The 27,174-nt window shown below is 34.0% G+C and overlaps 1 protein-coding gene across 4 annotated transcripts in view; it reads right to left on the bottom strand.

The window, feature by feature from the left end:
- Nucleotides 1-27,174, bottom strand: part of DGKB (diacylglycerol kinase beta) — a 526,570-nt gene that overhangs the window by 125,494 nt on the left and 373,902 nt on the right. For all 4 annotated transcript variants that reach the window (XM_070424374.1, XM_070424375.1, XM_070424376.1 and 1 more), the window contains 2 exons: nucleotides 18,191-18,281; nucleotides 9,669-9,864 (listed from right to left, as the gene is read on the bottom strand). In XM_070424374.1, the coding sequence (XP_070280475.1) occupies nucleotides 9,669-9,864; nucleotides 18,191-18,281 (287 nt within the window). The remainder of the gene's footprint in view (nucleotides 1-9,668; nucleotides 9,865-18,190; nucleotides 18,282-27,174) is intronic.

Genomic DNA, 27,174 nt, shown 5'->3' on the forward strand with positions numbered 1-27,174 from the left:
ACAGCTGGTGTCCCAAAAAACTCGTTAGTCGGGACACTCGTAAGTCAAGGCCCCACTGTATGTAACATTCATGGCAATGGAACTACAGTCTTTAGTTGCCTTGGTTAACTCAAATTCATACAGCTCAAAGATAATTTACTAGATCACGGGATTTGGCTCTTTCAATAAACAGGTCTCCTTGCTCTCTACTGGACCCCCTGTCACTCTCTGGTAGTTAGACAAATGTGTGCAAAGAGAACCAGTTACCAGTTTGTAGTGGTTTCTTTGCATGTATTAAGGTAACCAGCAGAAAACAAAAACAAAACACACCTAAAAAGTAGATATAGAATAAAAGTTTAATGTCTCTCCTGGTAGGACATGAAATCTCTAAATGCCATTCCACAAGATGGTACAATTGAAGTTTAATTCTCAGTGAAATTATAGTGTTTCTTTTGTATTATTTCCTATCTTGAGGAAAGGAAAACAGCTTTTAGTACCAACAGAAAAATAAAAAATAAAACCATGACCTATGCTTAACAACTTATGTAGTTATTTCATGTCTTTTTAAAAAAAATATATTTTATTGATTTTAGAGAGGAAGGAAGAGGGAGAGAGAGAGATAGAAACATCAATGATAAGGGAGAATCATTGATCAGCTGCCTCCTGCATGCTCCACACTGGGTATTGAGCCTGAAACCTGGGCATGTGCCTTTGACCAGAATTGAACCCGGGACTCTTCAGTCTGCAGGCCAACGCTCTATCCACTGGGCCAAACCAGCTAGGGCGATTTCAAGTCTTTTTAATAGTTCTTTAATGTTTACTATTTTTTTAAAATCCTCCCTAATTTTTTTGTCACATGTTCTGATTTTAGGAGGAGACAGAAGAAAACTGGGTAGACAAGGGAGGGACCATGAGAAGAAGAAGTAGAACCTGGCAACCCAGGTAGGCAGAAGCTGCTAAGGCAATCCATAAAATATATGGAAGTTGCTAAAACAGGAAACTTGCAAATAACTAATCAAAGGCAAGGAGGCATATAAATCAATCCCAAGAATGTGGATGAGGCAAAATTCTTTGAAAGGACCAATCATGAGCTTACAAGGCTGTACCTCCCCCTTCCTCCCCCCAGACAAAAAGAGCATGCTCCCTCTCCTTATTCTCTTCTCTCTCTAGTGTGCAGTGGGTTCCTGATGCTCCTGTGGCAGGGGAACACATCCCTGAGCTCACATGGCTTATGGCCATGTGGGCCTACACACATAGACTAACAGACTTGAATTAGCTTGGATGCGAAACACCCGGCCATAACATGGACACCATCCTGCTCCTGGAACCTCAGCTGCACCCTTTATTCTCAATAAACTTTGCTCCTGCTAATCATTTTTGTCTGCAGATCCATTCTTTGGTTTTTTGAGACAATGAACTTGGACTCAATACCACCACATTTTGGTTTAAGTAGGACAAATTATTTTAAGTTCCCTGGGACACATCTCTTACATGAGCTTCAAAACATTACACTCAAATGGCAAGGTTATGATAGGGTTTTATATTTAGGACACTTCTATGCATAGTCTCATATTTGGAAACTTTATGTGACAACTATTTGAAAGCATGCTTTATGGGTGTTATTTAATTAGTTGAAGCTTGTATAATCAGCCAATATTTATTTAACTTAAAAATACATTTTATATTTTCACCACTGCATAAGTTAAATTTACTTAAAATTATAATGCAGCCTTGGTCTGGGTAGATGATCTACCATTATTTTCAACAGACTCAGGATTGAATATTATGTCAAAGAAACAAATTATAAGATGGTTATTTTATCACTGATAGTGGACATCAACATTGTAGAGAAAATGACCTGTTAAAGCATTTATATTTTTCATCCTTCCCTGATGTTACAACTAAAATCAATAGTAGAAATATAGAAGTTCTCAAAACAGCCTTGTGAAAATAAGAGGGTATTTGCTTCAGATGTCAGAGAAGATAATAGCTGAGCCTTAATTTAAAACCTCAAGTAAACAAATTTCTTTTCTTCTTCCCTTGCAACTATTAAATTGATTGCCAAATCATATATTTTTCAATCTGTGACTGCTACTAAAAACTCATTTTTCTCAATCTTTCCCACATTCACTGGGTGAAAGCAAGTTGCTCCTTGTTCTGCCATTCCTACCTACCTGTTCTTCAGATTTTCCCTGCTTTTCTAATTTCAATTTGTTTTTAAGAATAAGCCCTTAGCTCTTGGTGCTTTTTCTCAGTGGTTAGAGCATCAGCCCACAGACTGAAGAGTCACAGGTTCAGTTACTGGTCAAGGGCATGTACCTAGGTTGCAGGCTCAATCCCTGGTACCGGTCAGGGTGCATGTGGGAGGCAATCAATTGATGTGTCTTTCTCCCATCAATGTTTCTCTCTCCTTCTCCTCCCTCCCTTCCATTCTCTCTCTCTCTCTCTCTAAAAATCATATGGAAAAATATCCTTGGGTGTGGATAAAAAAAAGTATAAGCCCTTAATAACAACAATCTCATTTATGATATTAGAGAATACTATTTTCTTGTTTAAATGAATACTTATATGCTATATTACATCCAAAATAATTTTGTGGCCTTACTAATTTTACTATAAGTTTTCTACCATTATTCTGCATGTCAGATTTTGAAAATTTGACTGCTGACCATGGGAACAAGGAAAAATAATGCTAGCTACAAAAATGTATTTTATATAGCTCCAGAAGGAATATAAAAATATTCCAAAGATCATTTAGTGTTTTAATTGTTCTTAAAATATTAATTTATTCAATTTATGCTTTCTCCTTTCCAAATTTCTAGGAGGCTAGCAGTTTCTATGAAGTTTTTATAGTGTCATGACAAATAAATTTCATAAATGCTTCTCCATAATATACATGCTTTTATAGGATAGCTAGGCCAAAGATAAGAACACATGGTCTTATATTTTGAAATATAGTTCTAATGTTATATACAGGAAATATGTCTTATATTCTCTAATTTTGTTTTATTACTGTTTATAAACTTTAGAAGCATGACTTTTATTTTTAAAAAAGTCACAACATTAAGACATCCGGGGTAATGATGCAATCTTTAATTGGGAACACATTTTTACATTTTGATAGCTTTTATTAAGTTTGTGCTATTGTATGTGTTACGTACTGCTGGAAAACTTCAAGGGAGGTGGTTTAAAAACATACAATTAGGAACTCATTTTGAGACATCTCCTTAAAGGCTACTAGCTAGCAAATGTTTGGATCTATCTCTTTTCAACCAATTATCACGATATTAGTATGTCCATCTATTTTTGTGAAATGCAACATCTCAAGTGCCATGATCTTTTTTCAACAATTTTACTACCCAGGCAAAATAATGCAGCATGAAATCCTTTTCTTGTTTCTAAACTTAATTGATTTAATCACTGACTATAAATGCTTGGAAATTATTCTGCTTGCCAAACACATCATCTACAGTTCTAACATGTTGCAGTTATATTTAGATAACTTAAAACACTGCCATCTAAATTACCCTAAATCATCCATAGAAATGTGCAGAAAAATTGATAATGGATGACAAATGCCCATTGCCATCAAATTTCAGAAAAGTATAACTTTTCCAAGGTATAGAAAGTGTTGGGGTCTAGCTATTTCAATGCTCCTTATGCAGTCATCCAGGCAATACGACATACAGCGCCCATACATCAATCTCAGCTCCTCCAGAACGCATCATCCCCATTTTAAAGATGAAGACATCAGAGCCAATAACCTTATTTATCTTCTGAGGCAAAAAAAAAAAATTCAAGTTTTGCCAAGCGTTCATGGACATCAACTCATTTATTCTCTTTGATAAATTTGTTTTAAACTGACCTCTTTCTCCCTACTTCTTCAGAGGTTTCAAAATAATATATTAATAAAGTCATTTGATGAAGAGAGATTCCTTGACAGCCAATCAGATACACAGTCTCGCTTCTCTGGGCCCTAGGAAGAATCAGGGTTTTAGTCTTCTCTAGCACCGTGCACAGACAGCAAATAAGGCAGGGTGGGGGCGTGTACAGTGTAAAGTACATGGAAGAGCTTATTCTTGGGAAACTGGTACATAGTACATTTTACACAAGATGATGAAGAATAAAAATATTGTTTATACTAAGTATTCAAAACTGGGGCTGTGCAAATTATACAAAGTGGTGGGAGCTGAAGTATTTGCCTGGTGCAATTTGCCACACTGTAGTATTTTTTGTTCTACCTTCAATTTTTGCCGTGCCCATGTACCTCCAATATTACTGCTTAGTTTTGGTTTTTACTTAAGTAAATTTATTTTAAAAATTAAATTTATATTACAATTATGCTTTTAAAAGTATCCCTTACTATAAAGAGAAAACACCTGTAATAGTAAACTTTTACACTTTAAAATATTCATCTGTAACTGCTTAAACCATCTCCAATTTCCATCAGTTGAATGCATGCTACACTTTGGGAAATTCTGTCCAAATAAGAGAATTAACATTGGTAAATGGGAATTAAATTATTGAAAGTTTCATAGAGACATCGTATGTTAATTAGTTTTAATAATATACCTGGCTAACTGTATCCATAGGTGGGGTAGATAGTCACCCAGTTAATGAGGATTTAAGCAGGAAATCCAGCTGCTCCCGAAAGTACCTCCCATTAGCTTCTGGCAAATGTTTGAAACTATGGCTTAAATATAATTACTTTTGCTCAGTGGTTTTCAAGTTTTTTTAAAGCAATCAACCTCTTTTTTTTTTAAAGGAGCAATTTTTTAGAAACCAGTAAATAAAAGAGAAACTTAGAATGTTAATTGTAAAAATACATTGTAAATGCTTAAATTGTTACCACTTTAATGCAGCAAATCTATGAAAATAACGAAGTTATTTCATGAAGACAGTTGCAGTGTCACAGGCATCCTATTTTTCATTGATTTCTGTATTTTGTTTTGGGTGTGTCATGTTGGGAATATCCTGACCCTGACAAATAAGTAACTGTAAATGGTACACATTTTGTACATCTCACTTGGCTATCTTGTATCATTCTGATTTCAGTGCTGGAGAGTGGAATAGCTGGGCTTATCATCTTCAGAATTGAAACCATTTGAATAACTAAAAACTGCTCACATTACCTGAGAGACCCTCACTGTCCGGTTAAAAAATACTTCCAAAAGGTGTCTTTTTAATACCTTTTTTAAAAAAACGTTTTCAGTACAAGTGTATGATATGATGTTACTTGCTCTCTGGTTCAGATGTTCACTTGAAGTTTCAATTGGTCAAATTTATTTCATTCTGAATGCTTAGCTGAAATGTGTTTCAATTTCATTGCTGGCTCTTTATTTGCAGTGGTGAACATGTTTATATCACAAATCTGTGATAAAATGCACTTGATATACAAACTAGTATAAGACTTATTATTTTGGGGAGTGAGCTTACTAGTGCAATTTCTTTATAAGCAAAAATTTTCCAAACAGTGGTGACCATTTAATTTTAAAATATTAGCATGGTCACCTGTTTTCATGTCCATTGATTGTTATGCTGTTTGTTGACTATGTCAAACAAAAGTACCTGAGCTTTTGGGCCTTTTAATTCTATTTAATTAACATGTGCTATGGTGGCAATGTACCCATTTGTATAATTATCCTCATTCAATATGCAAAGATATATTTTTAGATGACTATTGCAGAGCTACAGATTCTCCAGTTAATGTGACTGTTATTGATTACTAATTTACATCTGTTTATGTATATACATATGAACATATATATATATACATATACATATATATATATACATACATGTATACATGTGGATATGTAAATCTATCTACTGTTATTGATAAATTGAGAAGAAGAGGAGGAAGAGATGCAGAAGAAGAGGAAGTTGTTTTTTGTCTGATAACACAATTTAAAGATTTGAAAGTCATTAATATGAAAAAATTATTTTATAGAAACACTTTAGGGTGTTTTTATTATAGTTTTTATTGTTTCAAAATATGGCGATAATGAATTTGAACCGCTGAAGAATTTTAGAGCACCTCTGAAGAATTGGAGTTATAACTCAGTTTGAAAAATAATGGTTTAGCTGAAGGCCTTTATTTCTTTTAAAATGCAAATATCTCTACTTTCATGCAATCAGTCATTTATACATTAATGTGCATAAATTTATTAGACATCTTGCTGATGCTTAGAATTAATTCAGAAGAGGGGGCAACAAAGATGAACTCAGTAACTGATACAAATGGGAATGATTGACTCTTAAGGCTCAGAGCACTGGAGATGTACCCGCCTACCTCACAGCTTTGCTCAAATACCTGCTGTCTATATATTATACACTCGTTTATATTTCAAAAAAGAAAGAAGAGAGAGAGAAAAAACCAATAAAAGAAAAACCCACTAAGGAAATGTTCACTGAATTAGATGAGTGTGAGTGTGAATCTGATTCAGAATTGCATCCAACTGTTATAGAATATTTTTCTGGAACAACAATGTAATTAAATGAATTACTTATAATTTTCATCAACTTGAATGAAAACAACCCCAAAATTTCCAACCAGTGAATTTCTTAACTGAAGATACTCTAATCTTATACTGTGAGTGCCCTCAAATATTGCAAGCAAATATTGTGCAGGACTTCCAGATCATGTACAGCACAATATAAATGAGAATTTAATGCTCAAAACCTAATCCTGTACCTTTGGTCTATGACACTTTTTTAAATTTAATCTTTATTTTTGAAAGTATTACAAATGTTTCTTTACCACCCCCCTGCCCCCTCCATGGACCCCTTCTAGTCTGCACCCTCTTCCCCAGGCCTTCTCCTCACTATTGTCTGTGTCCATGGGTTATGCATATTCATATAAATTCATTGGTTCATCTCTTTCCACCCGCCCAACCACCCACCCCCACCTTTCCTCTGAGATTGGACAGTCTGTTCCATGCTTCTATGTCTCTGGATCTATTTTGTTCATCAGTTTATTTTGTTCTTTAGTTTCCACATGTGAGTGAGGTCATGTGATGCTTCTCTTAATCTGACTGGCTTATTTTTGCTTAGCATAATATTCTCCAGGTCCCTCTATGCTACCTCAAAGGGTAACAGATAATTCGTTTTTTTATAGCTACATAGTATTCCACAGTGTAAATGTACCACAGCTTTTTTATCCACTCATCTACTGGTGGCCATTTGGGCTTTTTCCAGTTCTTAGCTATCATAAACAGAGGTGCTATATACATAGGGGTGCATGTATTCTTTCTGATTGGTGTTTTGGGCTTCTTAGGATATATTCCTAGAAGTAGGATCACTGGTTATGACAAATTTTTTAATTAAAAAGAAAACTTGAAAACTTTTTTCTTAATATATTAGTATATCCTTCTACTAAATAAAATAATTTACCTTTATTACCAAAAATCTAATTCTGCATAATTCCCCAAGTCCACCACCCACATCAGCAAAAGCTTTCTAAGATTTATGGAAACAAGAATCCATTACAATATAGTAAACATTTATTTTAAACTTTAGTGTTTTATGGAAGCATATCAGGAAAATTGTTAGTTAATATTTTGAGAAAATGCTCCTGATAAAGAAGTTACACTATTCAATTTTTCACTTTCTTACTAATATAGTAAAATACATTAATTTGAATCTGGGTTAAAGAAATATGTTGAACTAGAATTATATTTTCCACATTTCATTCTAAAGTCTATATCTGCAATCATTTTGTGTCTATTTAAAAACATATTTAGATTTAAAATGCTCATTGACCCTCACATTAATATCATTGCTGTTTTTGTGAAACTGAAAACACAATGAAATGATTGAATAATATACCATTTAGGAAAGGGATTCATAAAGATATTTTAAGTATTAAATTTCACTCCTCACTATCAAGCATAACATTTAATAATTAATAAAATAAATTTGAAATTAAAACATCAAAGCTTGAAGATACTTAAAAAGAAGAGTTATTTTCCACTATTCTGTTGCAAAATATATAAAAATAAAACATTTTCTTGGGAAATTTAATTAAAAGCAAAAAGTAATTAATATATACTAGTCTACTTTTTACATTTAGCTGATAAAGTCATTTTTATCAGTGAAATTATACTTATTTTGAAATAAAACTAAACCCTGTAAGCATAGATTAGTAAGAGGGGGAACAAAAAAATTGAGCCAATTTAGTTACAAACATTCTTCTGTTATTGTTCACCCAATGAGCTTCAAAAATTCTAATTTCTACTGTTTTTCTCAATTTTGTACTGAGAATAAGTATCCCTAAATCATAAACCTTATAAATTTCCATTTTCTCCTTTCCCAAGTTTATGAAAATTAGGTCCTGATTGTTTTACACAGCAAGAAGGTAAAATGGGAAGAGATTCCTATAGTTATGAGCACTGATAGTCCATGAGAATAGTTCTTGCTGATATCTGTGCTTTATTCCAAATGTGTATTATTGAGAAAAGCATACAGAGAAGAAGAGTGAGGCCAATAAACAGTATGTCTGCAGTAGCTCCATAGAGGGTGTACACACTTGCCTTGGTAAAAAATACCTATGAGTCTTAAGAGTTTTAACAGCTCAGTGGGTGAACGTAGTTGGCAGATGAGCATTGAGAATCAATTCAGATATATAACTGTAATATCTACAGGCAAAGGACATGGTAAGTATTGGTATGTAGTGACCAACTATAAAAATAACCCTGAAAATTATATATATATAATTATATATATATAATTAATTATATATATAATTTATTTTATTTTATTTATTTTATTAATTATATATATAATTTATATATATACATTTATTTTATTTATTAAAAAATATACTCATTATTTTATTGGGTTCATAATAACCCTATAACAACTTCACATTTTGTCTTTGCACTGGGCTGAGCCAATATGTTTTCTTAGACATCTGAACGTCATTAATAGAATTAGGTAGATTCTAAAAGGTAAAGAAATAGTATGGATAATACACATAAATTATTTGGACATGATAAATTAGTAGAATGCTACCAATTTATCTTTGCTTATAAAATCTATAAACAGGAGTTAGTTGTCAAGTCCCAATGTGATTTTTATTACAATGTCCTTGAAAATTCTGATCCACAACTATTCTATCCTATTTTGTTCATCCTTTGCCCCCCTGTTCGCCAGGTTTCCTAATTGTTGTTATTAAATTTCTGAAATAATATCAGATAATTGAAATTTATTGTGGGATATTTAAACATGCAATTATATATGGTACTTAGAACAAGAGCTTAATATAAGGTACTTCAATATCACAGCCTGACTGAGCAAAGCCACGAATAAAAAATCTTGCAGCACAACCTTAGAAAGGCTTTAACCAGCCCTTGTTAGAGCAACTGGAACACCCTGAGCAAGACCATCACATTCCAGAATTTAATGTACAATATACACTATATTATTATACTCTAAATATCCAGATGTATTTGTTGTCTATAAGATGTTATATACCCAAAGGAGAATAAAGGAGTAAAAAAGAAAAATACAGTCAGTGTACACATGATTGTAGAATCTATTATGATATAATGTAATTACACATGCATATCTGATTATGAAAAAAACAACTTATAAATATATAGACAATAGTGATGGGATATTCTTTAATTTTAATGTAGCCTCTAAAATCAGATTAAAATAAATTTAGCAAATAATGTGAGAAAACTTACCTTGACTTGCAAACTTCAACTCTTTGGCATCTGTGAGTGTGGTCCTTTTGTCAGATCCTTTCTTCTCTATCCGACGATGGCTTCTTCTTTTCTTAGACTCTCCCCAAAGATTGGATCCTCCATGCATGCTTGGTATATTCAAGATAGCAATTCCTTCCAGAGAGATGTTTATTAAATCTATCTGAACTCCATCACACTGATCAGTAAAAAGAAAAGAACAGAAAGATATTTTGTCTTTCTTTCCTTGATTTCTCCTTTTGTATTTCTTTATCTTTTAATAAGAACTTTAAAATCCATAACTTTGTCATTTCTAAATAAGCTTTTCAAGAACACTTCAATAGTTACCCTAAATGTCAATATAAAATATAAAACAGATAATAACATTAACCTGTTATTCAGACTCTTTAAAAATGATCAAATTGAATCATCAGTTTCTTTTTGTTTATAGAAAACCTTTGGGAAAGAGACACGTTAGTATCTGCATGTATAACAAGTTATAAATTTCCAATGTGTTACAAAAAGCTATATTCTGGGAAGTTTGATAAAATTTTAGGTGGAAATTTTAATGATTGCCTCCTTCTTTGAACACACTTCAAGGCACTATTAAGAGAAAGTGAATAAGAACAGACTTTTGAAAAAAGAAAAGTACAAAACAGAATTTGCAAGAGCTCTGAATTATATTAAAGTGGCCAATGATGGTTTTTTGTTTTTCTTTCTAGATTAAGTTCCAAATACAGTGTTAAAGGCAATGAGACACATAATTGTCTAAATGAATATGGAGGACTAGGCAGGCTGAGTGAGGGAAATGCCAAGAGTAGCAGTAAATGTAATCACTAACCCATCATTACTTTATAGCTGCTGTAACAATGAATTAAAAAATAAAAACCATTAATTAGGCAGGTTTTTTTTCTGTTTGTCTGAAAAATACAAAACTTGCTAACAGACACAATGGTAAATTTTAAAATATTTTGAATTCTCTCTTCATTTCCACCGATGGACATGTGTAGAGAATGACAGGCTATACTGTATTTTTGGAGTCACTCATTTCTTTTGAGTTTTCTAAAATGGTAATAATCCTATATAATAAAAGGCTAATATGCAAATTGATCAAACTGTGGAACGACAAGTCACTATAATGCACACTGACCACCAGTTCAATGCAGAAGCTGCCCCCTGGTGGTCAGTGTGGGAGGGCTGCTCAGCTATATGCCTGGCTCTTGGCTGGTGAGTGCAGCGGCGGTAGTGGTGGGAGCCTCTTCCACCTCCGAGGCAGCACTAAGGATGTCCAACTGCCAACTTAGGCTCGATCCCCATGAAAAGCGGGCCTAAGCTGTCAGTCAGACATGCCCTGAGGGCTCCCGAACTGGGAGAGGGTGCAGGCTAGGCTGAGGGACCTCCCCCAACCCCCAAGTGCATGATTTTTGTGCACCAGGCCTCTAGTCACAAATAAAACCCAGACATTGTTCTCGCATGTTCAATTATGAGTCAATATGAGACGAGAGATATAAATACATAAGCTCAGTTTACAAAAAACTTTGTTGGGAATATGTATTTCAGAACTTGAAGGATATCTGCAGTGGGATTGTTTTATGTACCATGTCAAAGTCTAGGAAAAAGACATTGAGAGTAATCATCATTTTCTTTCTCATGGCAATCATGATTTCTGAACCTAGAAGAGCTAATGCTATGTTAACACGATAAAAACAAAAACTAAACAAATAGAAAATCTTTATCTTTTTCCACTTCTGCCTCATCATACTGAACCTCATACTGCATCTTAGTCACTAAAATGTAAACACTGTGAAATAAAGCATCACATCTTGAGCCTACTTGGCAGGGCTAGGAACAAATTCTAGAGAAGGTGCCAAGTTTTCATTCAAATTGCTTCAATGAGGGTGAAACCAAGGTCTGGATGATGTCTTCTCCTCCCCCCCACCCCTCACCCCAGAAACAAGTGATTTTTTTTCTTCCTTTTCATGTATTAAATTAAGATGATTTCTTTTTACTAAAGAATTCTACTCATGTGTATACTCACTTACTGCTATATATTCTAGATAAACAGATATTAATTTCATAATTAAAAGTAATCTTGTGTAAATACCCTGCAGGCCTCAATGAATCAAACACATACTGTGTGTCAGGCCTCCCACTGTCTTCAAGTGGAATGTACTGGCTGGATAATTAGATAGTACATATTTTTTAACCTTATTTGCATGCATATTATATCTTTTGCACACTGACAAGCAGCAGTAACAACAAAAGTCAGATTACCACAGGGAATTCCCACAAAGAAGTCTTCATTCCTTATAATTTGCAGCCTAAATTAAAATAATTTGATCTTTGACAAGGATGAAATGTCAAGCAGAAGGGGGTCCCCTACAAGCCATGGCCTGTGGCTTCTGAAATCTGCCTAATTTATGTCAGTCACTTCTTAATACATATTTAAGTATTACACGAAAAAGATGATAAATATGCAATCTGACACCTTTGGTATTTCCCTGCTGTTAATTTATAAAGGTCTGGTTTCCCCCAAACCGACTAAAATCACTTAAATAACAGAAGAATTGAAAAATAAACTGAAGTTGGGGCCTGGCTTCCATTTTCACTCAATATTGAACACAGCAGGTAGGACACTAAGACAATTATGTGACTAGGCCTTAGAACCCCACTGTGACAAGTTACTTTCAGAATTACTGAAGAAGTCTTCCTTTGTTCTTATGCCTAAAAGAAAAGCACATTGGCAAATAGGCTTAAAAATAATGAACTGGGGAAGCTACATGTGACAATTGAAAAATATCAGTATATACCATTATTCATGTTTTCAATCTCCAGCGTCTGGTCACATGTAGTTTTAAGGAAACAGAGTAAGTAGCTCTTTAACAAAGTTAAAAAAAAAATCATTGAGTCCCAGTAAAGGACTTATGAAGAACACTGAGGTTCCCATGAGAGGAGGACAGTGTACTTACAAAAATTGCTATTTATTAATGATTTGTTTCCACTAGTTCTTGACCCCAGACTACCTTCCTCTGTTTGCTTTAACATTTTGTTCATTAGTCAGGAAACTTTCAGTGCTCATTCTGATGGAGACCAGGAATTGTCTGGTGTGCACCAGCGGAGTGCATGGAAATAAAAGCTGAGGTGAGAGCTATGAAATATAAACAAGTTATAATATTGTGTCAGATAATATTTTCATCCGTTTCAAAGATTTATGATTTTCAAAAAGGTAGCTACAGAGGAAAAGAATGTAAAAGCTTAAAAGCTAACAGCCTCGGTTAGTCAATAAATCCTGAATATTTTTATTATGTAGAGAAAAGGTCGTTAGCATATAGTACTATATAGTACTATGGGAGCTATTTGCAAAGTGCAAAGCTGGGATGCCATTGTCTACCCTTTTCGGTTTTAAAGGGAAGATCTTATTCCATAGAAATTTACCTAAAAGAAAAGAAGATGTTTTAAAAAATTTTTTTCGCAATGCATTTGAATCCTGGTTTACTAATATACCCTGCACCATACTATACAAAGGTGTTAAGGAAAAGCTTTTATATGTGAATTTAGTGATTTAGATTCAATTAATTTGACAAGAAAATTCAAAACATGTGAGCTGCAAATGTAGATAATAAATTTGATAAGATAAAATTAATGATAAACTGTAAATATTTTTTTTCATACTGAGTCTAATTTTATGCTGAGGTCAGATAAAAATCATTCATATTTTGCTCAATAAAACATAAGACCCTTAGGTGCCTTTCCCAAATAATGTAATACAAACTTTGCTTTTAATATATTAAAATTTTAAAACTTTTAATTTTTCATTTATCTTTGGTAACAAAGTTAGAAGATAACTGATATTCTGAAAATTAAAAATTTCAACTTCGTTAATCTCTCTCTCACCATACACATTATACGTCATCAGTTTATACACATATACACACATATTAGTATGTATAAAATCTACAATTTATTTGTTTCCTTAGATTTAAAACCTTTGGCAGCAACACAATTCTTATTTCTCTTAAATTATTAAAGAAAATGTTCATCTGTTCAATTCTGCAATGGAAACATAAAATCTCTTTAACTCATAGGATTTTGAGGGAGACTAAATCAAATAATGTGTTTGCATTGCTTAGCACCAAGCATGAGGTTTAATTAATAATAGATAAAACTTAGCTATCTATAATAATAAAAGCCTAATATGCTAATAAGACTGGACAGCCAACCTTAAGGACGTCATTCCAGATGTCCTTCTGGACGAAGCTACGGTGGCAGGGGCCAAGGCAGAGGTGGTTAGGGATGATCAGGCAGGCAGGTGAGCAGTTAGGGGTGATCAGGCAGGCATGCAGAGTGGTTGGGGGCAATCAGGCAGGCAGGCAGGCGAGTAGTTAGGGGTGATTAGGCAGGCAGGCAAGTGGTTAAGGGTGATCAGGCAGGCAGACAGAGGTGGTTAGGGGTGATCAGGCAAGCAAGCGAGCAGTTAGGAGTGATCAGGCAGGCAGGCGAACAGTTAGGGGCACCAGGCAGGCAGGCAGAGTGGATAGGGGCGATCAGGCAGGCAGGCAGGCAGGCAAGCAGGGGAAATCAGGCAGGCAGGCAGGAGAGGGGTTAGGGGCAATAAGGCAAGCAAGCAGAGTGGTTAGGGGTGATCAGGCAGGCAGGCAGGCAGGTGAACAGTTAGGAGCCAGCATCCCGGATTGCGAGAGGGATGTCTGACTGCCAGTTTAGGTCTGATCCCTGAGTGATCTCTGTGCAATCGGGCCTAAATTGGCAGTCCAACATCCCCCAAGAGATCTCAAATGCGAGAGGGTGCAGGCCGGGCTGAGGGAAACCCCCCCCCCCCCACCCCGTGCATGAATTTCATGCACCAGGCCTCTAGTATCATTATAAACTAGTATCTCATGATATTCATATTATTATAAATATTCAACCCTTTTGGAAAAAGCTTCCTGTATGAAAGAGAAATGTGAAATGAAGGGTCGTGAGGTCAATGTGTTTTGAAGAGGATGCTTATAAAATATATATACCCATTACATGAGGCACTCTTGTACTAGAGTGGTTTTAGTCTCTGGTATATATTTTCAAACCATAGTTGGTATAATTTTAGGCCAAATAGGAAGCAACAGGAAACAGAATCGAATTTCCAAATTGCTGTTTTTGTTATATTTAATTATGAAGTAACCTTGAGGGTAGAAAGGAATATTCTACTAATATGATAGACTGGATTCATTAAAAAGTAGAGAAGCAGATTTTATATTGCCATTCATATACACACGCACACACACACACGCACAAACCCCACATTTTAGAATTAAGATGAATACATAAAATTATAACAGTATTTTAAGATTTGCAAAAATAGAATGGAAAGTGCATGGCTCTGGTTCTGATTTATAAATGTTACTGTAGTGGTTTCCAGAACAAGCCAGTCAATGCAGAGATGGTAAGTCAGACGTGGAGGGCATGTAGAAACACAGCCTAAGATAAATAATTTAGTTCTATTGCCCATATTTTTGGGGGGAACATTCTAAATAGTTATTCTATAAGATGTCAATGTTTTCCACATTGATTTTCATTCAAATATCTTTTTCTATATGATACAACCTTTTTCTTGAACATTTTCTATTCTGTGACACACAAATACATAATTATGTGAATATATGCTACTGAAGAACCCCTTGTTTGTTTCCAAGTTTTGGTAATTATTAATTAAGCTTTTATAAATTTCCATGTACAGGTTTGTGCACGGACATATGTTTTCAATTCCTTTTGGTTTTCAACTCTAATGAGCATAATTGATGGATCATATGGTAAGAGTATATTTAGTTTTGTAAGAAAGTGCCAAACTGTTTTCCAAAGTAGCTCTGTCATTTTGCATTCCCACCTGCAATGAACGAGACTTCCTCTTTCTCCACATCCACACCTGCATTTGATGTTTTCAGGCTTCTAATAGGCGGGTAGTGGTAGGTCATTGTTTTAATTTTCATTGGAGTATCGTTTCTTTGCCTTTTGTGGATATTTTTTGGTGAAATGTCTGTTAAAATCTCCATCCCATTTTTCAATGGGATTATTTACTTTCTTAATGTTGAGTTTTAAGAGTTCTTTGTATATTTTGGATCAGAGTCCTTTATCAGATATGTCCTTTGCAAATATTTTCTCTCCATTGGTGGCTTGCTTCCTCATTTTCTTGACATTGTCTTTCACAGAGCAGTTTTTAATTTCAACAAAGTCCAGTTCATCAATTGTTTCCTCGTATCTTTGGAATGTATCTAAAAAGGCATCACCATATCCAAGGCCATCTAAGTTTTTTTCCTACATTATCTTCTGAAAGTCTTATAAGTTTGCATTTTACATTTAGGACTTTTGATCTATTTTGAGTTAATTTTTGTTAAGAGTGAAGGTCAGAGGGAAGGTAGGGGAAGATAGGGGTAAGGGGGAAAGATCAACCAAAAGACTTATATGCATGCATATAAGCCTAACCAATGGGCACAGACAACAGGAGGTGAGGGCATGAGTGGAGGGAAGGGAGCAATGGGGTGATAAGGACACATATGTAATACCTTAATCAATAAGGAAAAAAATTTAAAAAAATATAAATCAGTATCCCTTTAAAAAAAAGAGTGAAAATCTATGTCTAGATTTTTTTTTTTTTTTTTTTTTTTTTTGCTTGTGGATGCCCAGTTGTTTTAGAACAATTTGTTTAAAAGCCCTTATTTTCCTATTATATTATATTCCCTCCTTTGTCAAAGATCAGTATTTATGGAGGTCTGTCTCTGGGATCTCGAGCCTGTTCCATTGATTTATTGGTCTATTCCTTCACCAATATCACGCTGTTTTAAGTACAGTAGCTTACACTAAGTCTTGAAGTTAGGTAGTGTCAGTCTCCATTTCTGTTCTTTTTCAATTTGTTCTGGGTCTTTAACTCTCTATATAAACTTTAGAATCAGTTGTCAATATTACAAAATAATGCTGGGGTGTTGATTGGGATTGTAGTGAATATAGAAATTAAATTGGAAAAACTGACAACTTGAGTTTTCCTACACATAAACAAGGAGTATCTCTCCTAGATCATTTTTTTTTTCAATCTGTGTTCAGTAGTAAGATAAGTCAAGGAAAGGTAGAGCATGTACCCTACATTCAACAAGAAGACATACTTATAATTTTTTTTTCATTTTTGCCTTCTTCTACAGATTTTATTTGAACATTCTGAGGGCAAGACATGTTCAATATCCACTAAATAATGGATTTTTAAAAATAACATTTCAGGAGGGGAAGGGAGATTTAGGTATTACTAATAAATATATGTGCATATGCACATATACAACAGTATAAATATATAACACTATATATATATATAATCTTTATGAACAATAATCACAGAAGGTTGATGTTGGGCCCAAACCCTCCACCTTTTTGTGATTATATTCCTTTCAGGGTTATCATTTAATTCAGTAATGAAGGACATTTTCCATTTTGTGACCATCAATTCTCCGAATACTTCACTATACTCATCAATATAATGAAATTAAAGGCCAAAAAAGTTACATTCTGAAATAATACCTGAAATTTGCTGTTTTTTCCTTTAACAGTAAATTAGAAAGGTAGGATAATAAGGAACCAAGCTGGCCATTATGATTCTATGTGGTCCATAACTACGTTTGTTTACCAAACTTACTACCTGAGTATATGCCACTAATGATTTAGGCCTTAGAAGACAAGTTATGCATTTATTTTTTTATTCACATTTCTCAATTGATATCAGCTAATCATTAAATGTTCTTGCTTCATAATTCTGTTCCTATGGTTTGTCTTCAACACTTATCAAAAGTTAGCTGTTCCTTTTTCTTTAACCCCTAAAATCTCTCAATAAAACTAAGTCAATTTCTATTGTAACCCATTCCCAGAACTTTTATTTCTAGTGTCTATATATTTTGGTAGACCTATTTGTTACAAATCTTTTTCAAATATATCTTTCCTTGCTATCTTTGCTCTCTGTCTTGGCTTTTCCACTTGCTATAAATGTAACGGGGAAACGGCAACCCCAGGAACTGAGAAAATCTAGCTAATGAATGGAATGGAATGGAAAAGTAGACTTTTTAACCCGCATTCATGAAAGTAAGTACAATTTTCGTGAACTGTGTTTTAAAGGTTATAAGATACTGAGACCTGAAAATAATAAGTTTTTTTTAATGTATCTTGCAACTTTTCTCTTCTCTTCAAGTACTTTCTTTCATCTTACTTTTTTTTTTGTATCCACACTATGTTCAGTAACTTCTCCATTGGTTTCTAAAGTTGTGTTCTAACTCCCCTTTTATATTGTATTAAAATAACTCATACTCAAACTTAACTTTATACTAATATTTCAGATAGTACTAGATTCCCAATGACTGACAGAAGTGAAATTTTAGAATCATGGATAAAGCTATATGGATTGCTCAAAACATAATTCCTTCCATGGACTACCAAAAACATATTAATAACCAAACTCAGGCCATTTCATAGTATTATACAAGAGAATTCGTTTTTCTTACTTCTATTTCCACAGATTCATGTAGCTTCTTGCAGGTTGCTGAGAAAGTTTCAGATGTTCCAAACTCAAAATACCAAAATTTGTTCTTCATTCTGAAAAAGAAAAGAACAAGCCATTTGCGCAATTATGAATAACAGAAAGGAATCTTTATATGAGGTAGCCCTGTCTTGTGTTATAAGTGTTAGAAGAGGTTTGAGGACATGTATCACCCATACTGTAATAGATGGCCACATAATTTTCAAAGCTTAAATGTTGGTGTCAAATTGTATGATTGTCCCTGAGGGAATTACAAGAATGTATTGATCTGACAGATTCAAGTATATCTTTGACTTTTCTATATATTAGTTGCTCAGATTTTAATATATTATTTTAGTGCTTATTATTCTTAGCTTGTTCGTGGATGACTTCATTTTAGACCAGCCACTCATAAAGAGAAAAATGTCTTGGCTTTTCATGGGGGAAAAAAGAAACTAAGTAAAAATGTTGAGATTTTTCTAGATGGCTATGTATTCAAAAATTGACATAATTGGATAGCATATTAAAATGGTAATTATCTATAATGATAAAATTTATATTGGAAGATTAACCATTCATTATTTCATTAAGACAGTGTCCTCTTTTATACGAACAGTAGTGGGAAATTATGATACAGCATAGAAGAGCTAAAGATACATTTTATCAATATAACAAAGTTTCAAAGAAAATATAGTTTAAAACATTTCAGTAATTAATATGGAAGTAAGATATTCAAAATGTATTTTCTCCCATGACCCATTGAGTATATCTTTATTTCTTTGTGACAGTTAATTCAATTTATGATCATTTAATATAATTTTACAAAAGTTGACTAGATTTTTATGTTACCAAGTATTGGATTCAAAAATTTAATCTCATGACAAAATGCAGTTTTTAATCATACATATCCTAATGAGGTATGAATATTAGAAGAAAATAGGTAAAATGAGATACATGCTTTCACACATAGAAACAAACAGAAAGAAATTATGTTATAATATTTAAGTATGCCCCTCCCATTAAATTATTCTTTTTGGCATAAATATTGCTATGTACTTTACACATTACCATGTAAAACATTTCAACAATTAAAAATACCTTTGGCAAGGACCTTACTACTTAATTAAATACTATTTTATTTATGGAAAGTGACATAAAACCTAATACAGTGCTTATTATTATGCTATATTGAATATAGATCTCTGATATGACATCACAAATTATGAAAGTAATCTCATCCATATAGATGTAGTACTCAAATTTAGCCTCATACAAAGTTCTATTAATTTAATAAAACACTTCATTAGCTCTTGTATTAATCACATATTCAGACCAATAATGAAGACCAATATAGGTTTCAGTGGATTTTAACACTAGGAATCCTTATTCTTTTCTAGAGAATATTTTTTTTGGAGGGAGGTGGGGTTATGGCCTGATTTCATATATCTGAGTTACATAAAAATAGATGTTGGTAGTTAGATAGAACTGGAATAAACATTTAACACCAAGATCTGTGTGCCTGGACCCACATGCAAATTTATATGAAAATTAATTCAAATACATACTTTATAGTTGCACTTCTACAAATTTGTACAATGGCTAAAGTTATGTAAAACTAAAAATATTTTCCTAATGAGCCATCATTCTAATGAAAATTATATCACTCAGTATATTGAGAGGAAAAGAGTGGTCTGTATGAGGTGGTCTCATGACAACCTTAGAATAATAATTAGTAGACGTTTCATGACTGTTTAGAACAGTTTTCTACATTCCGTAAGTTTTCTAACAACATTTTTTATATGGCAGTTTTACCCAGACCTTTCTGGATTCATTTATTCATACATTCATTCATTTAACAAATGTTTAGTGAGAACATTCACCTCCATATGCTACTGTGTTTAGCGTTATAGATACAAATATAAATGCAATTTTTTTAGTCTACAAGGAGTTCAGAATGTTGTAAGATTATGGGCATATAAGATAATTTAAAATTTAATCTCCATGTGACATATGAGCAACATACTGTGAGAAAATACTTCAATAAACCAGCTACTTTTACCTCAGGGAGGCCAGAGTTTTAGAAGAGAAGGTGACAATTTAATAGCTAAGTAAAAGAAGGCCAACAGGGGGAAGAGGTGACAAGTTCTGAGCATTTTCAGAGCATGCGGACTGCAAGCTAACAAGGGTGTGCTTCAGAAACATGTAGGCCAAGTTAAGGTGTTTGGGCTTGAAATTTTTAAGAATATATTTTGATTGATTTCAGAGAGGAAGGGAGAGGGAGAGAAAGAGATAGAAATATCAATGATGAGAGAGAATCACTGATAGGCTGCCTCCTGCATGCCCCCCCACCCCCAATGGGGATCAAGCCCGCAACCCGGGGAATGTGCCTTTGACTGGAATCGAACCTGGGACCTTTCAGTCCGCAGGCGGAAGCTCTATCCACTGAGCCAAACCGGCTAGGGCTGGGCTTGAAATTATTGATTAACAGGATGCTCACAGAAGTCCATTGGCAGAGGAGTCGCGTGGCCAGCTTTGTTATATGGGCAAATCAGTCTAGCAGAAATGAATAAGTGGGCTGGAATGTTGGAATGCTGGCATTGCGGACAGAAACATGGTTGCTGGAATAGTACACATGTACTATAATTAAAGGTCTAAACCAAGTTGCAAGGGAAATAGAGAAGAGGGGATCATACCAAGAAAAATAAATGAAATGGAATCGATAGGAACTGGTGATTTTAGCTTAGACTGATTTCTGCCAGACCTAGGTTATCTCTGGAAGCACGTGGAACTGCAGAGCACCACCCAACAAAAGGGCGGTGAGCTTATATTTCGACGTGTTCTGTGACCTAATGTATATTGTATTGCAGCTTGAAAATTAAATATAAATACATGAAGCTTCTGATAGCAGATAAATGATCACTCCTTATTTGTTTTCCATTCTGTCCATCAACGTTCCTTATAGCTTAATTGGGATGATGAGGAGCTTATATCAGCTCACCAACATACACCTTCGTAAACACAAGAAACAGACATTCTGAGAATTTACATTCAGTTTTTATTCACCGTATGAGTTAGCATTACTGCTCATGTGCAAAAGCTGCTTTAAATTCTCCATTATTACAACCATTTTATGCTTCACTTAGATAAATATATGGAGGTAATAAAAAGCACATAGAATCAGATTCCACATGACAAATTAAAAGCTGTTAAATTTTATTTTTTTTTCCAGCCCAACTGGTCTTTGTGTTGTAGAAATGCAACAAAACCCCACCACATTTAAGCATGTATGCTATTTATTTTTACGGCTCACATTAGAAAATGGCAGAAATAATTCAAACTCAAATTTGTTAGAGAAAACATAAAGCTTTGGACTTTAAAAATAAGAAAACTGGACATTTAACCCACTGTGAAATGTTCAAACCAAAGTCTTATTTACTGCATTCACAGACAGAATTTGTGTTTGCAAGCATGATGAGAAACAGCCTACCAAAAAGAGTTATTTATACTATTATAATTTAATTCATCAATATATTAAAACCTATTTCAGTTAATTTAATTGTAAGTCTATAGGTTTCAGGCTAATATTTAAAGTGCTTGCCTACCAGAAGTTCAGGTAAAAATGAATAAATTAACTCAAATTTGCCAGGCATTTTCGTAAACAGGGGAATAAAGGAACTATTGGAACTTCCTACTCAAGTAAAAAAGCATTCTTGTCATAATGAAAGTTAACTAATATTTAGTTCTCCAAGTTCTAAACTTTCAAAGAAGTAATTTAATTTCTAGCAAAGTATTTTTCTTAGAGTTTTTCTTCCTGGTTTGCATGGGGTTGTGCTGGTTTGTTTTGTTTTGGCTTTTGTCTGCTAAGTAATTTTAATGCAGCAGACATAAAACAAAACAAACAAAACATGAATTGGTAGTGCATTTCCCAAAAAGAACCTAATTAGTTATGAAGCTCATTTCTAACAAACAGGGGTGAAATTGCTTCATTTATCTTACAGTACAAAGCCCAAAAGTCATAAACACAGAAATCTTTATTTCAGTGAAATTACTTTTTTAAAAAAATATATATTTTATTGATTTTTCACAGAGAGGAAGGGAGAGGGACAGAGAGCCAGAAACATCAATGAGAGAGAAACATCCATCAGCTGCCTCCTGCACCACCCCCACTGGTGATGTGCCCGCAACCAAGATACATGCCCTTGACTGGAATCGAACCCGGGACCCTTGAGTCCGCAGGCCACCGCTCTATCTACTGAGTCAAAACGGTTCTGGCTGTGAAATTACTCTTAAAGGTCAATTTTCTCATAGGTGTTTTTCTTCTATTATTTTATATATATAGTGACAATATAGGAAGGCCATTTAATATGGATAGTAAAAAATCTTCTATTAGGTTCCTAAATCCATTTTCAAGAATTCTTAACTTAGCGATTCTATCTACACTGTATGGATAACATGCTCATTAAATAAAGTCCTTTTCAATCTTTGCTTTTGAAACAAAAGCAAAAAAATAATGTCCTAAGTAGATTAGTTACAATGGATTTAAATGATTTTTTTTTTTACTCATTAAGGATGTTTCAAAAACCTCATCTTTTTAAAAAATATATATATATATTCTTATTGGTTTCAGAGATGAAGGGAGAGAGAGAAACATCAATGATGAGGGAGACTCATTGATCAGCTGCCTCCTGCACGCCCCACACTGGGGATCAAGCCTGCAACACGGATATGTGCCCTTGACAGGAATCAAACCCATGACCCTAAAGTTGGCAGGCTGACGCTCTATCCACTGAACAAAACTGGCTATGGTCCTTATCTTTTTTCATTAGCTTTCTTTCACATCTGCCCTATTCTGAAAGCATTTCAACCGCCATTTCAAATCTGGTATTAAAAATCATTTTCTCATGGAGAATAATGTTCCTAACAATTCAAGAACTTAATTTTAATAATAAAATATAGTTTGAAAATTTGATGGAATACCCTTGAAACATAGCCAGAGTTCTAAACTTAGCTAATAATATTGGTGATGAGAGAGATGGTACTGTTGACTTACATGGGGTAAGTCGGTGATTTTCAACAGGTGTGCCACAAGAATTTTTAAAATATGCAATACCTGTCTATTTAGTTGGAAGCATTAAACCCTTTTCCTTAGACTATCAAATAAAAAAAGGACAACAGCCAACACAACCATAGCTGTCCAGCATAAATGAGTCGAAATTATATCTAGTTTTTGTCAGATCGGCAAAAAATATATTTTTGGTGTGCCGCAGATTTTTAGTAATTAGTTTATGTGTGCAATGACACGAGAAAAGGTTGAAAGTAGCTGGGGTGTTTAAAGTGGTACATTTATGTCATAGGATCCATCCAGTTTGATTTGCTTTTCATTGCCAAGAGACATTACACTAAACCTTAATTACAGGGTTACTCATGTATCCCTAAACGTAGTGAGGCATTACTTTTAAAAAACATACCGCAAATCAAATGGAAGGCCTGGGTGGGACCTGATTCCACCAGTGGATGAGCTGAGCCTGAAATCTGTAGCTCAAAGCAGCAGCATCCCGGGGTCTCGGAATGTTGGCAGGGCAGCAGGGCCTTGGCATTGCCACACCCAGAGGTTAGTACAGGAGTGAAGGTGGGGGCACTTGTGCTTTACATTTTGGTCGCCTCTTGAAGTCTCCTTTAAAGTAAATACCATGTGTATGGACTATAGGAATAGGTATTTAAAAAATGTATTTTTTTTTGTTGCTTTCAGAGAGTAAGGGAGAGGGAGAGAGAAAAACATCAATGATGAGAGAGAACCATTGATCGGCTGCTTCCTGCACACCCCACACTGGGGATCGAGCCCGCAACCTGAGCATGTGTCCTGACCAGGAATTGAATCATGACCTCCTGGTTCATAGGTCAATGCTCAACCACTGAGCAACGCCGGCTGGGCAGAATAGGCATTGTTAAAGAATAAGCCCCACACCTAACTCGAATGCAATCAGCAATTCGATACTGATTGGTAACTATAAATTGTCCAATAAATTGTTATGAAAAAGATTGTTCAAGTTTGAGTATTGGAATAAATAGGAAGTTTTACTACAATTTATAAAAATTATAGCATAAAGCATTTAAGTATATAAAATTATGTATTTGCTTGTAGAAATCAGAAACTACAATTTCATGACAATTACTATCCCTATGAACATTCTAGATGCAGAAGTAACCCAAATTCTATATCATATTTTTAAAAAGAACTACATTTTACTGAAACCCTCAAACCCATGTTTTATTTTAAAATAGCTATTTATACTTCTCTCATAGCAAGAGAATTATGTTAATATTATTTCATAAGAAAGAAACATGGCTCTAATTACTATAGTGGGGACATTTTATAAAAGAACACACATTTTTCATGTCTCCAAACAATAAGATATAATTTTTTAATGACATATAAAAATGCCTGTATCTAATGCTCATTCATAAGATATGCTTGTTAAGTCCCAGGAGGCAATGAAACAAGTCAGAGAAACTTCAGACAGAATCACATAATACTCTGTCTTAGTTTGTGAAAAAAGATGGATATTCTAAAAATACAATTTTTAACCTGAATTGCTTTTACAAGAGCAAAGAAAGTTTCTCCTATGTAAGTATATGAAAAGATGCTCCCAAAGTCAAATATTTTAGTACATTTTTTTCAAATATTTTCCAATTCTCTTTTAAAAAGTAAATAAATATGTGGCTCTATGAGTGATTTTTTTGCCTATAAAAACTTTGTAGCATAATACAAATGAATTATTTTTTCTAAATGTTTCTTTCTCTGCTTGTTATTGCACACTAGAAATAATTAGGAGAGTTGAAATGGAAAGTATAAAAGCAGTAGTGATACCACATTGCAGTGTCCATGCTAAAGAAGAATATACATACTAAGCACCCAAAGAGCAATAATAAATTACTAATGACAGCAAATGCAAAACTAAACCTACAAAATAGCTAAACAATGTCTAAGCATGTTTAGAACTCAATAGCTTTAAATAATAATTAGATATTTACTATTTAAATAACTTATAATAATTAAAGTTTCCCTAAGAAAACTATCAGGAAGATTAATTGAAGTTTGTGATAGCAACCATTGCTATTGTTACTGAGCATGGCCACAGGTAAACTCAATGAGATTTAGTTTACAAGTCACACTCCCAATATCACATGGTCTAAGACTGTACATAATGAACTGAGTAGCAGGATTTCCTAAAGCAGAAACTTGGTCATGGTTTCCAAAGACTCTACGTAACAGTTTCTCAACCTATCCTCATTCCTTTTCTTTAATTGCATAGTTGCCAAGCAATATGGGGGTTAATTTGACTTTCCATGGATTTTGAGATTATGAATATGATGTTTTGAATTCTGAAATTGTTTTAATCCCTGAAAAGGAAACACCACCACCTTCTCTCTATTTTTTTTAATTTATCTGTATTGTTGACAGTATTAGAGTTTGTTTGTTTTTTTCCCATTGACCCCACACCCACCCCTCCCAAGGCTTCACCACTCTATAGTCTGTGTCCAGGGGCTATGCATATATGCATACAAGGCCCCCAGTTAATCACAACCCCCCCTTCCCCTCTGAAATAAGTGGTATATAATTTGTATTATTTGGTAAACTTAAGCAAGTGAATTAAGAGCTTGATCATTTGGGGTGCCATAATACAATTATGTTTTTGCATTTACCAAAATGAGGATAGATTGGACTATGACTACATACTCAAGATACTGCCCACTAGGAGGCCTGCTGGAAAGCCAAAATAGGCTTTGTAGATAGCAGGGACAACTAGCTGAATAACACAGATTTAATATGTTGAGCTAGACAGTAAAAGAATTGCTTGCCATACTCCCTCTCTATTACTTACCAATTGAATTTCTTTATCTTCCTCCCCTCCCCTCCCCTCCCCTCCCCTCCCCTCCCCTCCCCTCCCCTCCCCTCCCCTCCCCTCCCCTTCCTTCCTTCCTTCCTTCCTTCCTTCCTTCCTTCCTTCCTTCCTTCCTATCCTATTTATTTGCTTTTACTGAATGTACAATGCTAATCAACTATTTAAACACCAAAGATAAGACTATAAAGTTGTTTTTTTAATGTTAATATAGTTCAATAGGTATATAAGGAGCACCTATTTAATTTCAGGGAAGTTAACTAAATGCAGGAGTTTCACTAAATTTAATGCTAAAGAAAAATCCTGATTTTCTGTCCTGACTCATGGACAACTGCTTACAACTAAAATATAAATTGACTGGTAACTCTGTCCAGCGAATATGAGGAGTCAACAATATAAATAACATCTGAAATCACTAAACAAAGCAGTTTCAAAATACAACCTAAGTTCAACATATTAAAAAAAAAAAAGATTACACAAATATTTTTGAAAAACATTTACTTTTAGCACTGAAAGTGTCAATTTTTCAGTTACTATCTTTAGTGCCATAGAATAATTTTAAATCAATAATTATGTACCATTAGAACAAATCATACCTTGCTATGTCTCCTAACCAATTTTAGATGCTATATTTTATAAAACTTGTAAAAATAAAGGAAAAACTGACATCTCTATAGTTCCTTCATACATCATTTCCCTTACCTATATTCTGTGAAGACAATCATGCTTCACAACTTAAAAAAAAAAAAAGGTTTTACTAAAACTTGCTTATATTCTCTGAAAATTAGTTAGGTGTTTTACCTTTTGTTTTTCTTCACACATCAGCAATCCGTTTCTGCTTCTGTAACAAGAAGCAAAACTTTGCATTTTCAAAATGCTGTTCACCTTAAAACTTCTCTCACACTAGAACTAAAAATGGGGCAATTCTGCTTTTTCCAGTGCTATAGGGGAGTGGCTTTACTAACACATTCATTATCTGGTATAAAAATGATACGGATGGGAATCAGACTACTTGAGTTATATTGAAAATATTGATATTTTAATCAAATTGAAGAATTATATAGTCTAA

The sequence above is a fragment of the Myotis yumanensis genome, unplaced genomic scaffold, assembly GCF_028538775.1.
Source record: "Myotis yumanensis isolate MYYU_CA2020_CCGP unplaced genomic scaffold, mMyoYum1.0.hap1 SCAF_9, whole genome shotgun sequence".
In the NCBI taxonomy this organism is placed as follows: Eukaryota; Metazoa; Chordata; class Mammalia; order Chiroptera; family Vespertilionidae; genus Myotis; species Myotis yumanensis.